This window comes from Xiphophorus hellerii, chromosome 20 (genome assembly GCF_003331165.1).
Source record: "Xiphophorus hellerii strain 12219 chromosome 20, Xiphophorus_hellerii-4.1, whole genome shotgun sequence".
Lineage (NCBI taxonomy): Eukaryota > Metazoa > Chordata > Actinopteri > Cyprinodontiformes > Poeciliidae > Xiphophorus > Xiphophorus hellerii.
Window position 1 is genome coordinate 27,896,156 of NC_045691.1, and position 16,152 is coordinate 27,912,307.

The 16,152-nt window shown below is 39.6% G+C and overlaps 1 protein-coding gene across 5 annotated transcripts in view; it reads right to left on the minus strand.

Annotated features, from left to right (window-relative positions):
* slc25a26 (solute carrier family 25 member 26) overlaps positions 1 to 16,152 on the minus strand; it is an 86,129-nt gene that overhangs the window by 58,770 nt on the left and 11,207 nt on the right. For all 5 annotated transcript variants that reach the window (XM_032550597.1, XM_032550599.1, XM_032550602.1 and 2 more), the window contains 2 exons: positions 14,598 to 14,702; positions 13,828 to 13,875 (listed from right to left, as the gene is read on the minus strand). In XM_032550597.1, coding sequence (XP_032406488.1) covers positions 13,828 to 13,875; positions 14,598 to 14,702 — 153 coding nt within the window. The remainder of the gene's footprint in view (positions 1 to 13,827; positions 13,876 to 14,597; positions 14,703 to 16,152) is intronic.

Consider the following 16,152-nt stretch of genomic DNA (forward strand, 5'->3'; position numbering starts at 1 on the left):
GTTAAGTACATCTTAGGGACGGGGGGGGTTTCAGGTCTTTTTAAATAAATAAATCAACAGATTTTTTAAAAAGTCAATCAATAGAAGAAGCCTGATCTGGCGCTCTGGGCCTATGCTTGGTCTCTCACTTCATCAGACCTGAGGGGAGTGAAGGAAGGGTGTGGGGATGGGGGAGGATTTGGCATGCAGAGAAAGAAGGTTGGATTACATCTCTCCAGTTGGATGTGTTGTGCTATTTTGTGAATGTTCTTGTCTCCTACTTGCAATTTTTTTTTTTAAATCCCCATTTATTATCTCAGCAGATGCATACACACTCGCAAAGCACCTGTCTTCCGATTTCCCAGAGGTGTATTTCGAACAAATCCGATGCATATCCATCCTAAATCTACAACACATACGAGCATGACACATCTTGTGCTCAGCACAGTTCCACAAAACCCAAATTTGTCACAGATTAGCGAGAATTGTGGGGCAGTACAGCTGCACGTATCCTCCGGGAATATCACCCGCTCGGCCTCTCCGGCTCTGTACGAACTAGCGAGAGTGTGACTGCACTTGTTGAAGAATTCCACCTGACGCGTCTAAATGCCGAGGGCTACACGGTGTGAGAGTGGATGTGCTTAAGCAAGCCAAGTTAGGGAGAGTCCTGAGAGCCGACACATCCCCTCTGAGCTTGTTGAATCGCAGCTGGACCCTGCTCCCATAAACCACTGCAGGCAGCCAAATCTCAGCACTGGGCAGTAATGTTCCTGACAAATTAAGATCTGTTTAAATGGGAGAGGGGGACTGGGCGGTAAGGCTGTTGCTAAGCAGGGTTAAGGCATGGTGGCAACCGGTCTAGAGAGATACCACTGACTGAGGAGATGAATCTTCTCAGCAAGTTTGTTCTCAGCAAATCTGAATATTGTGCTTTTTTTCTAAGCAGTTCTGAAGACTATGGTACTTCTAAATCAACGACTTATGCAAAATGAAATTTAACTACTTTTTGAATGAAATATAAAGGCGACTAGTTGCTATGATTCTCAGAAACTCGCAGGTAACAAGAATCTGGGAAACACTGTGAATCACTGGGCAATGTATGATTGGAGAGTTTCCCTTACAAAATATAAATGTAGTTATTTAGAGTAAAGACAGGTTTAACTCATGCATCATTACAGTTCCTAAAAGTAGCAAAAAAATATACCTAAAACTTATCAATAGAGCTGCACAATGTTTCGGATCTCAATCATCATCACAAGATATAAAGGACTGCTTGGAAGCAATGTTTGATGGGATTTTATTTTTTCATTTCTCAGATATTGCTGGTCTGCAGATTTATAATATACATTGTCATTTGGTGGGGACATCATGTAATTGTGCTAATATTGGTATTATGTTGTTCATTTTTTGTCCAAGTAAAAAGATTAATGACTGAAAACCAGCTATTATACTTTGGCGTGGACATCTTCTGAGAACGGCAAAACTGTCCGGGCAAAAGTTTAGATCTGGCTCTTTGAAACAGAACTTGGATAAATATAGAAATAAACTGCATTTCTTCATTCAGTGTCATACAAGTAATCAAGACTGTTTGCATGTGCATCCGCACAGCACAGAATGAAAACCTGCTGCACCTGTAAAAGCAAAAAAAAGAAAGAAGCTTTAACTGTTGTGCAATAAAAGCAGTCAAGAAAAGTCGGGTTGTAAAATGCTAACAAGAAAACACAGATGGAAGACGAGCGTTGTAGTTTTATCGCAGTAACTTTCATGTTTATGGGGCTAGCCACAGTAGCTAGAGGCATTTCCTTTAAACGTGTCCTGATTGTCATGCCAGACATTTAACATCTGTTGTAGTTAAGTGGTATTTGAATATCGGTCGGTGTTGGACACGGCAACATTTTTCTCAATATTGTTCCAATATTTCTTTGTGCCCAAGCATGGACTATATTTAGTGGCAAAGCTTACTGCTGCATGTCTAAACTTCAGCATTTTGCTGTCGGCACCGTTAGAGCCATGAAACCAACGAAGTACGATCAGGTACTCGACGTAAGATTTCTGACAGAGGGTGAAAAGAATTATCAGAAGAGTTGACCAAGAGCTAAGTGGCATTTACCAAGAGCCTAGGAAGATCAGGAAAACAGAATATTCCACTGTTGAAGAAAAAGCACGTGCAAGTTTGTTTAAAATTTAAAGTGAAATTTACAGGTGTGATCATGAAGCATCCTTTGTACGAATCTGAAGTTAAGATGATCAGCAGAGAGGCACGCAATGCTTATTTTACCCACTATAACGCTTTGCTTCCTATTTCCAGTGAGATACTTAAATCTTAGTAGAGTTAGGAACAGGACAGTTTGATCGGTTGCAGTCACTGATCGATGACATTAGAGGCAAAGTGCATATTCGCCAGTGAATGGTGATGTGTTGTTACACAGGATGCCCTGAGGGCCAACCAATTAGCTGTTGACAGGAAGAGAGATGTATGGTTTGTCTGATCCGTCTGAAGCTGGGAGTGGGACGTGGGTGAATGGACAGAGAAAACATGGTAGTGCCGAGGGCAAAAGCACAAGAGGAAAATGGATGAGGGTGCTGCAAGTTTCTTAACGGTGTCATACCGTTCAATGAAGCAAGGTATCAAAATAAAATTATTGCCCAAGGTGAAATTTAAAACTTGTTTTTAAGCATCCGGAAAGGCACATAGAAGCATGTCAGAAAATACAAACATTAGAGTTTCAGACCTAAAAGCAATAGCGTTATATTTTTTTTGCTAACACAAGAGACATCTGGAGACGGGAAAGGAAAACACTGAAATATCAGTGCATGGGAATGCACTGGTCTCCTTGCATTGCTGTGGCAGGTCTTGATTAGCCTTCCTAGCTAGCCAACTAATAGTTAATAACTAAGCTAATCTGGATGCTACTAAAGTTTTTATATCACTTATGTCTTCTTTTCAGTAATATCAATTCAACATTAAAAGGGGAGTGCTACGTATTTTCTATGCACACAGCGTCATTTTATAGCACAACCAAGTAACTATGCTACTTTCAGTCGCTGTATATTTAAAAATAATCTATATCTCACATACTTCCTTATTATATTGTTCTGTTTTTGAGGATACTGTGTTAGCGTTTCCAGCTGTTGTTTTACAATTGTGAGATTCAACTTAAGCTTCATATGTTTAATTTGGTGAATATGCCATCAAAATTAATTGTTTACGATCTGGATATTTTTGTTAAAAAAAAAAAACACTGCTGCTGACATGGTGGTAATGATTGCGGCTTCTGAATAATGGTGAGCAGGAATATGGATGGAGAGGTAGGAGTGTAGCAGGTGTAACTCCATCTGACTGTCACAAAGACAGGGCATTTATGCAACAGAAAGCTCTGTTGGTTTTTATGAAAGACGGATGCTGTAAGAAAGAGTGAGGTTAACCTCTAATTATTGGGTGATCTCTTTGCACAGACATGACTTATCTGACTTCCACTCCCTTAAAACGCTTTTTCCTCCTGAGGTAGCAACAACATATTTAATTTGACTAAGGCGTTACCTGTTTTCAGACTGAGTTTCTGAGATGTAGTGAATTCATGCAGGACAACAAATACAAAAAGGTTAGTGATATTTGACTTTCAGGTGAAATCTGTGGAAAACTTTAAAAGTTCACACTATAGTGATCTTATATAATAAAACCATAGCAATTAAGAAGAAACATACAATGGTGATTTCCTCATCACAAACTATTGAAACAAAATCCCACAACAGTGGTCGGTATGGCACAACAGAAAATGTTAATGCTAAACGTCTCATGTTGTTCACAAGTCGACTTATTGCTTGCTGAGGCCTGGCGTCCCACTCCTTTTGAACGGCGGCCCTCAGGTCAATGAGGTTCTGTGGTACAGAGTTACAAGCCTTTCCACGGTGACCAAGCTTATCCCATAGGTTTTCTAAATGATTCAGGTCTGGAGACCGTGCAGGCCACTTTATTTATCCCAGTCTCAAGCATGTTTTTCCTAATGATGTGACCTTGATTGTGTCCATAAAGATTAAATTAAGCCTTGTTGTTTATGTAGAGACACACTGACTTGATTAATGATATTTTTTCAGATAGTATTGGCTTGTTACTGCACCATTCATAAGGTTTAGGGTGGTTCTGTATTGACTAGACACACAAGGTCCTATTGATCACTTGCTAGGTGTCGTCTTGGTCTCATGATTTCAAAATGTGAACAGCATTATGAGGAGAACTGCTTAAATACCAATTGTGATTGTACCAGGAAATGTATTTCCTGATCTGGATCAAACAGATCATGAATTGTTGATTGGTCCTCTAGAACCTGATCAACAAGATTTTGTTAATTGATTCTATAGTTATGATTCTCCAAGATGCAAACTCCAAACTGTTACAAAAAAAAAAAAAAGCGGCAGTAAGAGTCGTTATCAAGAGGGACTAATTGACCCATCGTTAGCAGAGCTAGGGTAACCAAAGAACAAGATTTTATTATATGGAAAATTATATGTCTATAACTTAATCCATAATAACTAGTAAACCAAATGAATGATTGTTTTACAGCTTTATGGAATCACAAATTGAATTAAATGTGAATGTAACAGTAAAATACTTGGACTTTAAGCTTTTCATGTCTGTTGACAGCTTCCATTAAAAAAAACAGGACAATACGAACCAAGAAACATTATGAAAACTTATTTCTAGAATCTCAAATTGTCGCCTGCATGAAAAAGTTTGATTTAACTCTATAGTTCAGTTATGGTAGTTGGTGTAATCAAGAAAAGAGCATGCACTGGAGCCAGAAGTCTAAAAATATAGCCCCAATTGTGAATTCTTGAGTAAACTGAAGTGACCAAATGGGAGAAACGTATATCATGTTGTACAGAAAAGCCTTCAATGTTTCCCTGGCCAAGTCTACACTGAGAAGAAAGCCTATGTAGGGAGCTGTAAGCATGTCAACCAACTCCTCTAAAACTACAGAACTCAACAATACGGCCACATGTTGATCTAAGGAAAGTTACTCAGGTTTGTCTTGGAGCACACTTCCCAGAGCCTCATGTTCTCCTCATTAGGAGTGGACGCATTGGGGTATCATGACACAATGGACCAGATCCATGGCAATATGAATGCATAATTGTGCACAGAAAAGGAAAAAATGGGAAGAACTCCAAGAAACACCAATAATGTGAACAACAGACACAGTCACTGAGAGAGGGACCACATTTATTTGTCATTTAAGGATACAGTAGCAGGAAACCCTTAATCTCTGGAGAGACATCTGTAATAAACTGTTTGAAATCATACAATGATGAAGTGGTAACCCAAGAGTGTCATCGGTCACCTCAACCTGCATGCAAGGCAGCATTCGAAAAGATAATCCATCTATCAAGCATGTAGGCAAAATGGTACGAAGTCTTCAAACAGAACAAGAATCTGTCAAGTCAATGACACTGTGCTGCTGTATTTGCTTTTACCATAATGTTTTACAATTTATTATTCAGAATATCACTGTTATAAATAAATGCACCTGGAATATTGGCTGGTAACTGGAATCGAACTATTTTCTGCCTGATCACACTGACAACATTCTTCAATGTGGAAGGTGTTACTGGAGGAAGGATTCTCAAAGCTAGTAATTTTCTGTATCAGTGTGATGTTTAATATGACGCATGATGTTATTTTAAAAATAAAATAAAAGGGCTGGGGGGACAGTTTACGTTTCCTAAAACATAGCCCACACTTCATTCAAGCTGCCAGGGAGAAATACTTTCAGCAGGTAACAGGAAGGCTGAACAGAGTTCACTCTTTACGGCAATCATTTCTATTTTAAAACATGCTGAAGAGAGTTTCTTTTTTGGTCTTCCCCGATGGATAATGAGGCAAGCTCTGGTTCTTTAGCACCAACAGTTTACAAAAAGCAAAGCAAAGACATTTCAATGTTCTAAAATTCTAATTCTGCATGTAATCTTTTTTGTTCCTCTAAATTGTTTTCCACAAAGTCAAGGCCTGTTATTTTGCGTGTTGTACTGTAGTATTAATTATTTCAATAATTGCATATTGAGCTTTGTGTTTACACTCTGTGTGTCACAGACAATAACTTCATAGCACTGAAACAAAGACTAACAAGTTATGCCTCACACACTCTACAGGTCGAGTCATGTCAAGGATCAAACCTATTGAGGTCAACAGGTTTTCTCTTTGACTACTGAGTGATTACAGAGTAAACAGATGAGATAGCACCAGTAGCTCCTTTTAAACACTCGCTTCCTCCTTTTAAATCAACTTGGCAATCTTATTTTACAGGCAACTGCTCCACTGCGCTCCAGAAGCAGAGAATGTTCTCATACTACGACTGTGAACAATTTCTAATCACAAAACCACAACAGCTATTGTAAAAATTTACCCTTTTGTTTTATCTCTTTGTTTAATTGAATTACACTGAAAGAAATCCAAGTGCTTCATGTATAGAAAAGAGCAAAAAAGTAATTTATATATGTTACTTAGCATTTCTATTCCACATCAATTTTTTTATCTGCTTTGAGATTTGGATATAAACAGCTGACGTGACAAAAAAGAAAAAAGAAATCTATACTATATATGACCAAAGTCATATTAGTTCATATGTTTACAATAATTTCCAACCAACAGGCATGACTATTCCTGTTTCCAGTATAATCCAGTCATACTTCTTGTACTGTCTAATCCAGCTGTGTTGAGCATTTTATGGAAGGAAAGGATTTCTTGGGGTGCCTGGACTCCCAGCAGCTGTTCTGAGGGCGTTCAACACGAAACCGCAGCGCTGGCGGAAACCCTGGCTACTTAACACGTCACAACAACAATGTTCTTCGCCTGTTCTTGCTCACGTTACAATCACAAATGGTGTTATGCTGGGATTTTATGTCACAGACAAAGCATTGCCTAGTGTTGATGGGACTACAATGTTTTACATTACTCTTACATTTACTCTCTGTCTACTCGTTGTTATAAGAGAACAGATAACCTCGGTGTGCACACAGAAACCGGATATTTATGAACGGGATGTTGCTTCACCTTTCCCAACTGAACCTGCACCAATGGTGGGAGCCTTTAGTATAATATGCCATGCAGGGTTCACTGCTGTGATCTGCTGGGTGACACACCTGTTTAGACGGTTTCCACCACAACATCCCAGTAGGGGAAACAGAAACCCCTCACCGATCTTTAAGGAATTCAAACTCAAAACAAACATCAAAATGACTCAAAGGTCAGGGAACACTTGTGACTGCCCATACAGTTAAAACCAGATATAGACGAGCCTGGTAACAACCAGACCCTTGTTCTAACACTTCGCTTCGACCCACGACTGTTGAGAAACGATTGCTTGCTGGAGACACGAATTATGTTAAAGTTTTAAACTTTTCCCAATCGCTAACAATTGGCCAAGACGAATGTGATACGCCAGTCCAAAGCTAAAAGATTTTACCAGAAAAAAACCACTGCAAAGACAAACGTGCTGAGCCGATCGAGGTAGCTGTTAATATTTATTTGACATTTGGAAGGGTGGTCAACACAGACCACGTGTTAACCGCGGAGGAAGTGAACGAAGTGTATGCGTTGCCATTGCTAAAACTACAGGCAGACTACCATTCTAAAACAGCACAGACAATCTCCAAACGAGATTATGATAAAACACCTCAATCTTAGTTTCATTAGACCACAGGACATGTCTCGGGCGGTGTGTATTTTCAAACTGTAATTTGGCTTTTTTGTGTTGAAGTAATGGCTCCCTCCTCGCTTTCTGGCCATGTCAGTACAAACCTTTTCTCACTGTGGATAATGAAGCTTCAGCCAGCATCTTCACATCAAGATATCTTTTGCTTTTGTTCAGGGGTTGATAAACCACATTTTCCACCTACACTCGTTTGTCTTTGGTATACAGAAGTTTTTTCCTGAAAGGTAAGATGGCTAAAAATGATTATGGTGCTCTTTGCTGTTTGAACCGACAACTTGAGGTATCTGGAAATTGTTCCCCAGAATGATTCAGGCTGGTATCTTGGCTGATATCTTTAGATTTTCCACTATGTCACGTAAGGAAGCAGCAGCTTTGATGTGTGCCTGAAAATACATATTTTAGTGTATGTAAAAATCTAAATTGAGTACAAATAACATAATTAGCAATAGTCAAGAAGAAATGAAAAAAAAAAATCTTCATAAAGTTACCTCTCTTTGTCAATATTTTGGCAATTAAAAAGGTAATTTTGGTAATCTAATTTACATAAACAAGAAATTTTAGGTAAAAAAAATATACAGAAATCTGTATTATGCAACTATGGCTTCATCTGGAAATAAATACAGCTCCAACTTTAAAAAAAAAAAAGGCAAAATAATTTTAAAAAAGCATGTAAGAATACAGATAATTCCAATATAATCTGGTAGGTGACTCAAACATGCTGAGACGATCAACTAACCACGGATGAGACCAAATCACTGAGTGCCGTAAATCAGAGAATCACCAATAGTTTTGCAGGATCCCTTGTAGCTGGTTGGATCTCAGTCAGCCTGTTGCTAAAAATCAGAACCAAAGTCAGCAGCCTGAACCTCTCCTCGACTAACGCAGGGAGCATACAAGGAATGATCTAGGGCTTAAGGAGGAGATGAAGGTAGAATTAGCCGAGGTGTGGCGGGGAGGAGCCCTGACAGCGAGGTGTTTCATAAACCATATTTTGTACCTCAGGTTGCCAGGTTCCAGATGTTTGGGTGGAGAACCTTTGATGCTGATTCAGAGTATGGATTAGGAAATTTATGTACACAAGGAGAATATATCCCAACAGATGGGATTTTTATTTTCCTCAGCTGGCTTAGTTTCAAAATTTGAGACAAGGTCAAAATGGGCCTGAGATGTAGACAGAGCAGCAGGCGCCTTGATCTATCCTGTCAGCTTCACTTTCACACCGTCAGATCAATGAATTACTACCTTAAAACCCATCTCAGGCTCATTACTCACACTCAAATTGTAAGAGTTCTGCTTAAATTCAAGATTACCTGGCAGAGACTCAGTTCAGAAAGAAAAATTAGGAGCTTTCCTAATAAATAAACCCCTGAACATAAATGTCATATTCCAGCATAATGACAGAGCAACAGAAGCTAGCGTGAAGAGTCGGGGCTCAATACTAATCTTCTCATGCCCCCTAGTGGCGAGAAAAGGTATGTCTAAGCTGCAGAAGCCGTGGGAATTGCAGCAAATTGACAAACATCATATGACGATGGAACATGATTAAGAGTCTTGATTAGACTTGAAATAGAGCCCTGTGTATTTCAACACAATAAAAACAAATTAACATCCAGACGACACCAGCAGCTTGCAGCGGAACCAGGAATTTAAAAAAAAGAAGAAAAAAAAGTTCTGTCTTAAAAGTCCTGAGCAGCGTCTGGTTGGTGTTAATTTAATAGGTCCTTGTTTTCAGAGGAGAATAAAGTCATTTTGCGCGGCACAAATTTATTCACCCCGATCTGGATCTCATTGATTTCATGCTCTATTCAGCCGGAACACAAAAGATGCCAACTCAGCAGAGAGCTTGACAGTTTCTTTTAAGGAAAGGGTGTACCGGAATGAAGATTAATGTGCTGCAAAAGTAAAAAGAGCTGAATGCCTATTAGTCAATAGTTTTTAATAAAACTCTGTCTCCAGTGCGGCGTGTTGTGTAAAATTAGCTACTGTTGCTGCAAAACTGTGGAGGCTCCTGCAGGGGAAATGTGACGGTCCTTCAAGAGCCAAACACACTCTTACGCTTCAATTTTAAATAAAATCTACAATGCTGTGAAAAGGTATTTACCCCCTTACAAATTTCCTTTGTTTTGTCACAATTCAATCATCAAAATAATGTACAATAGATAAAGATAACCTGAGTAAGTATCAAGCGCAGTTTTTATTTATTGACTAAGGAATACATAAAAACCTGAAGACATAAAACCAGCCTGGTCAAATGTGGGAAAATGTTTTCCCCCTCGACTTAACTGGTTGAGCAACCTTTGTCAGCAAGAACGTCCATCAAGCAACTGGCAATAAGTCTTTAACATCACTGTGGAACCTTGTTCAAGATTTAACAACCTGTTTGCTGTCAGGCTGCAGGTTGACTGGGGAATTTCTAAAAGTAGAATGAGAGGCAGACCTTCTGGTTATCAGGTTCCTCTCCTGTGGAACCAGCTTGCAATTTTAGTGCACGGGGCAGACTAAAATTGCAGTCTGCCCCATGCAAGTAGACCCTGTCTACTTTTATATTTCCTTTCAAGAATTTCCTTTTTTGATAAAGCACGTAGTTAAAAACAGTGATGTTTCCCCAATTATTGGAGGTAGAGTGTACGGCCCGATCCCCGCGAAAGAGGAATTCATTCCTCCTGTTCTCTTTACTTCTGCTCTTCTGATGCCTCATTCTAATAGCTCAGGTTATCCTGACATATTTCTGTATCTATGCTGCTGTAGGCTTAGGCTACTGGAGGACAAACTGACCCCTTTTGATCGCTCTGCTACTTTCTTCTTCTACTACTCTCCAATTTGCATTATTTGCTGATATTTCAACTGCTAACTCTGTTCTGGCATAGGTTGTGATGCCTCCTTGGAGGAGGGCATTGGCTGAGATAATGCTAGTAACAAACGTTCTGCCTCTCCTGCCATTAACTTAACTAGAAAGCAGCCTTTTTTGTAAGCTGTGAATTCTCAAACCCCCAGTCGGTCGTGGCAGATGGCCGCTTGTACTGAGCCAGGTTGTGTTAGACGTTTCTTCCTGTTAAAGGTGAGTTTTTCCTCTCCACTGTCTCCCCATGCATGCTCAGTATGAGGGATTGCTGTAAGTCAACAGCAATGCAAGTGATTGTGGCTTCTTGCACATGCAGTAGGAGTGAATGTTGAAGTTCAATGACTCGATCCAATTAGACCAGTGGTGCCCAAAGTCGGTCCTGGAGGGCCGGCATCCTGCATGTTTTAGTTCTCTTTTTGGTTTAACGTACCTGGATCAAATGATGGCTCGTTAGATGGCCTAAGAAGAACATTGCCATGCTGAAAAGGTTGTTGGTAGTACCAGGGAGAGAACGTGCAGGATGCCAGCCCTCCAGGACCAACTTTGGACATCACTGAATTAGACAAAACAAAATAATTTAACTGATTTGAATAATGAACTGAACTTGATGCACTGTTTGATAACCGGGATGAACTGGAATGTATCTATGACTGAATTGTAAAGTGTCCTAAGGCAATATTTATTGTAAATTGGTACTGTATAAATAAACTGAATTGATCAATATCTAGATTCAAATCCACATACTGATAAGGCTATTTCAAAACTTTCATTTTGTTTTTTGTAGTAATTTGTTTTAGCCAATCAGAGATGAAGTTTCTCTTTAACTTCACATCATTCCCTTGCTCCCAAATGCCTGGGAGCTTCAGGTCATAAACTGATGGTTTTCAGATCAGTTTCTGACCCGATCCTAAAGCAACTCCGCAGTCCCAGACCATTACTCCACTTCCACCGTGTTTGACTATCAACGTGATGTTCTTTTTCTGAAACACTGTGCGTCCTAACGACCTCCTGGGTGGGTTGCTGATGTGCCATTGGAGTAACTTTGTCTCCTCCATCCATGCCTAATAATTTTCACTGTCATCTAAAAGAGTCCCAAAGTTTTAGAAAGAACTTTGTGACACTTTCCAGATGCAAGTGACTTTGTTTTTCGTCTGTGTTGGAATTTCTTTAGGTTTCGGGCATTGTGTGTTGCTCTTTGAGATCTTTTGTTCAACTTCATCTTGTTAGGCAGGTTCTAAGTAAATCATTTCTAAGATGATTATCAGGCATGGGTGAGGATTGTGGCTCAGCGTTTGCACAAAAATCTCAGATAACTACAGGTAATACATGACTTTATAAGAGGTGGCCATTATTATATATTTTTTTAATGAGGGCCAAGTTCGCTTGGTCAGCTTATAAAATTGAATTTTTGTATTTGGGGCAAATACTTATTCATGTCACTGTAAGTGGACCCCAACACATTCTCTGCTAATGTGATCTCGTGTCCATCTGAAATGCTTCCTGAAGACTTTCTAATGAATATAAAGCACAGAAAAGTCCCCAATTAGCAGGACATCGAGGAGCTGAGGCGCCTTGGCGCACCACACAAACAAACTTATCTTGACAGGGTCTCCGGGCCGAAGGAGGTAGATGCTGCCGGTAGCGGAGAAGGCCCCAAAGAAAATGAATTACCTTCCTGACAAACGTCAAAGCCAATCACGGGCGAGCATCGTCTGCCGTTCCCGCGCCCCAGATCCCCGCCGCAGCCGCGTTTCATCTGCCGGTGTTAGTATGCACACGGGCCGGTGCGTCAGCCTCCAAATGTATTCATTTATTCAGAGCCCCTCAGAGAAATCACAGTGTCTTGTCCATTTTTTTTTTCTTCTTTTTTTTTTTCCTCAGCTGTCCAGATGGAATTTGCGTGAATAACATCAGTTTAGTGAGGCAGAAAATAAGTACAGGCTAGCACAGCGAAGGGGGCTGGATTACACCCTCACACAACTCCCCCCACCGCCACAAAACAAAAAAAAAAATAAAAAAGACAAGTGTCACCTTCGCGTACTTCATTCTCCCTGTCTGTCTCCCCTTTCTCCTCAGTTTCTTCTCCAGTGGCGTTGAAACTTAGCCGGGAAAGGTGCGGAGGGGTTGGGGGGGGGGCTCACAATTGTTTTAATATCATCACACATGGCAGGTGCAATTAAACTAAGCGTCACGACTCAGAGTGGGAAAAAAAGAAAGCATGTGCTCGACCGCGGAGGGAGCGCAGCCCGCTTCTCATTTATTCTCCCTTTGTTTTGCATCTATAACGGCTAATTGCATTAATATTTCAGACTCACCTGGAAAAGCACCAGACCCATCTCGGACGAGTAATTGAGATGAAAGTGAGGGGGAGAAAATGTGAATCAATATGTTCAGCTTCGATAAAGCCCAGGAGAAATTAAAATGACTTTAATCACACCAGTGGAAAGCCTTGATATCCATCCCAACCAAAAAGAAAGAAATCAGCAGGCAGATTTTCAAGAGATTGAGAGCTTGTTTTTACTTATTAGTGCTGAGATCAGAAGCTTCTATATGGTGAGCTATACAGTTACTAAACTTTACCAATCAGACAGATACTTTGTCTCGCAAAAGTATTCATACCCCCTTGAAATTGTTCATGTTTTCTCACATTACAACCTCAAATTTAATGTTTTTTAACTAGAATTATGTGCCATAAAACAAACAAACTAGCATACAATGGTGAAGGGAAATCACTCGGTTTACAAAAGTTTTCACAATAATAAAAAAAAAAATCTCAAAAGTCCACCATTCCTTTCTTTAGAGCTCCCTTTCACCTGATGAATAAAATCCAGTGAAACTAATTGCTTTCAGGAGCCAAAATCAAACTTTTCCACCGACATGCTTTACGCCACATCGTACGTGATGGAAAACTCTAGAAACGGTGAAACACAGTAGTGGTGCCATGATGTTGGGAGGATGTTTATCTTCAGCAGAAAAAGGAAAGCTGCTCAGAGCTCAACGAGCTACAGCACAGAGAGAACAAGGCAAAAAGATCCCACCTACGGATGTGTAAAGCTGGCAGATTGCCAAGACTTGCAGCTGTAATTACAGCAAAACGTTGTACCGAGTATTCCCAAAGAGGGGCATAAATGGATTTCAAATTTTTAAAATTGTATTTTGTTTAAAAAAAAAGAAATTAAACTGTGTATTATTTTCCTTCAACCCCAGTTGTGCACTACTTTATGCAGATCTATCACATAAAATCCCAATGAAACACAACATTAGGTAAACTAGAGCAGTAAGTGAAACAGAACTTACCTCTCTGAGAACTGTACTGCCGTATCCTCTGTAAAGACCTCGAACACCCTATATAGAAAACCCACAGACATACTGAATTTGATACCGTTTTATACTAATACGGTGAAGTACCCCGAACACCACATTTCCATACTGAAACATGGTGGTGGCTACATTAGCTGAAATGACATAAGCATTTATTTTAGTTATTTCATATTTCTACATGCACTAACCAGCCAAAACATTAAAACCACGTAACCTCCTCCTGTTGAATATCCACTGGAGTGAATCTTGGTGGCTCAGACTTATTCTAATACATTTTACAGATACTCCCACAGGTTTGGATCTGAGAAGTTTGAATGCCAAGTAAACCCTTTGGCTTCATTGCCATGTCTCTTCTGCTGCTCTTGAGCTGTATCTCCTTACAACCAGGAGATATCTTCTCTATCTTCACTGTCTTCCCAGGAGAAGCCACTGCAGTGCAGGAGCGTACTTAAGTCTGCAGAAATGCTTAATTTTCACATCGGAAGTAGGAGAACCAAACAGATTGCAGTGCTGACTAAATAAATCTGGTTCACACACTTTACCTGTCACTGGTTTCTATTACTCTGCTTACAGTACTGCACAACTACTAATGATGGCAGTTCATCACTTCTCCAGCAACTTGTCCTCCTTGAGCCAAAGTTTTAGTTTTTCCAGATTCAAACTTTGTGAAACTTGTGAGCACAACAGAAATATTACAAGCTAGAAACAAAACACAAAAAAAGCATTATGATTTAGCTAGCCGTCACCTCCTCTCTGAGTGTAGCCAGCAGCATGTTGTAGGTGGTGGATGAGGGAGAGGCCTGGGTTCTCTGCTTCACCACTTCTGTAGGCACCCGGATCAAACACGCCACCTGGGAACAAAATGGAGTCCATCTCTGCTCAATGAGTGTGAGAAAAAAAACCCACAACTTATAGCACCTTCTAGTCTAGACATCATCAATGCAATGTCTGTGTGTGCAATATCACAATCGTATAGGACTGGATTTAACTTGTAGAGGGGCCGTGCAGGTTGTGGAATCCCAATTCATATTTTCCTGAGCATCCTCCACAATTACTGGTGAACTTTTAGTAAAAAAATTTTTTGGAAGACCTAAGATAAATTCCTCTTTTCTTTGTAAACCAAGATCTTACACAGACTATTTTGTTAATTCAGTTAAAAATCCAAACTTTCACTTCAGTACATTTATTTGCGGGGAGGAAAAAATAAATCCAAGATATCATTGTTTTTAAGAAATCATTGGTACCACCATTTTTGAAACAACTATCAGTTACTATAAAACACATTTAACAGGAGAATTTCTTTAATTTCTTAATTTGAGTGTCTAGAAACTCTTAACTCGTACTTCGAGCGTTAATGTTTCTCTAAGCTATATAATATAAATCACAGGCATAATTATTTTATCCCCTCTCAATAATGGAAAAGAGAAGCTAACATGCTAACAAACTAAGGTAAGATGTTCATCTTACTGATGTTCATCTCATAAATAGCGAAACAGCTTCTCTGCTAAACTTGCACATGTCTACAAAATAATATTTGAAAAGTTTAAAACTAAAACTGTGGATTTCGTCAACATGCACGGTGAGGAGGACGTCAATGGAGGCTAAAAAAACTCCTAATTTCACACCTGCAGAGCCGACAAGAACAGTGAGGACCCTTAAGACTACAGCAACATAATAAAAGCTGTTTACACCACAACTGCTGGGAAAGTCCTTTGTGTCTACCATCACAAACATAAATATGCAGGATTCGTTTAAAATGTGTGCTTTGGTCAGATGAAAAGGACGCTAAATACTTCAGCAGCAAACGGACTAGGAGTGTAGCAAAGGTTAAACGTGGAGCTGCATAATGAAGTGAACTGCAGTATATCTGTTTGCTACAGCTTAGTCACATGAGATTCCTTGGATTTAACATTTGCTAAGACGTGACATTTTAGCTCAGCACAACATATTGCACAGTTACTGTTATATTGCTGTATGATCTATGCATATTGTGAAAAACTGCCCGAACTGCAAAAAGTGATAGCTAATTATTTAAGTACGATGCATTCAGGCCCTCCTGGCATGTAGTTGGTAACACTTGTTTAATGCAGCATAAAAAATCCTTACAAGAGAAATAGGTGGTAAAGTCAGTCAGCACAGCTATCTTGTTTTAATATGAAAACAGCAACTACAAGTAACAACATCATGTTGAGATTGAGACAATCAATTAAATTATGTGGAAGACAGTAAGGGCCCCTTTTTTTCTTCTAGAGTACCTTACATTATTAGTCCCTCAAATACAAGTAAACAGCAAATAAAAAC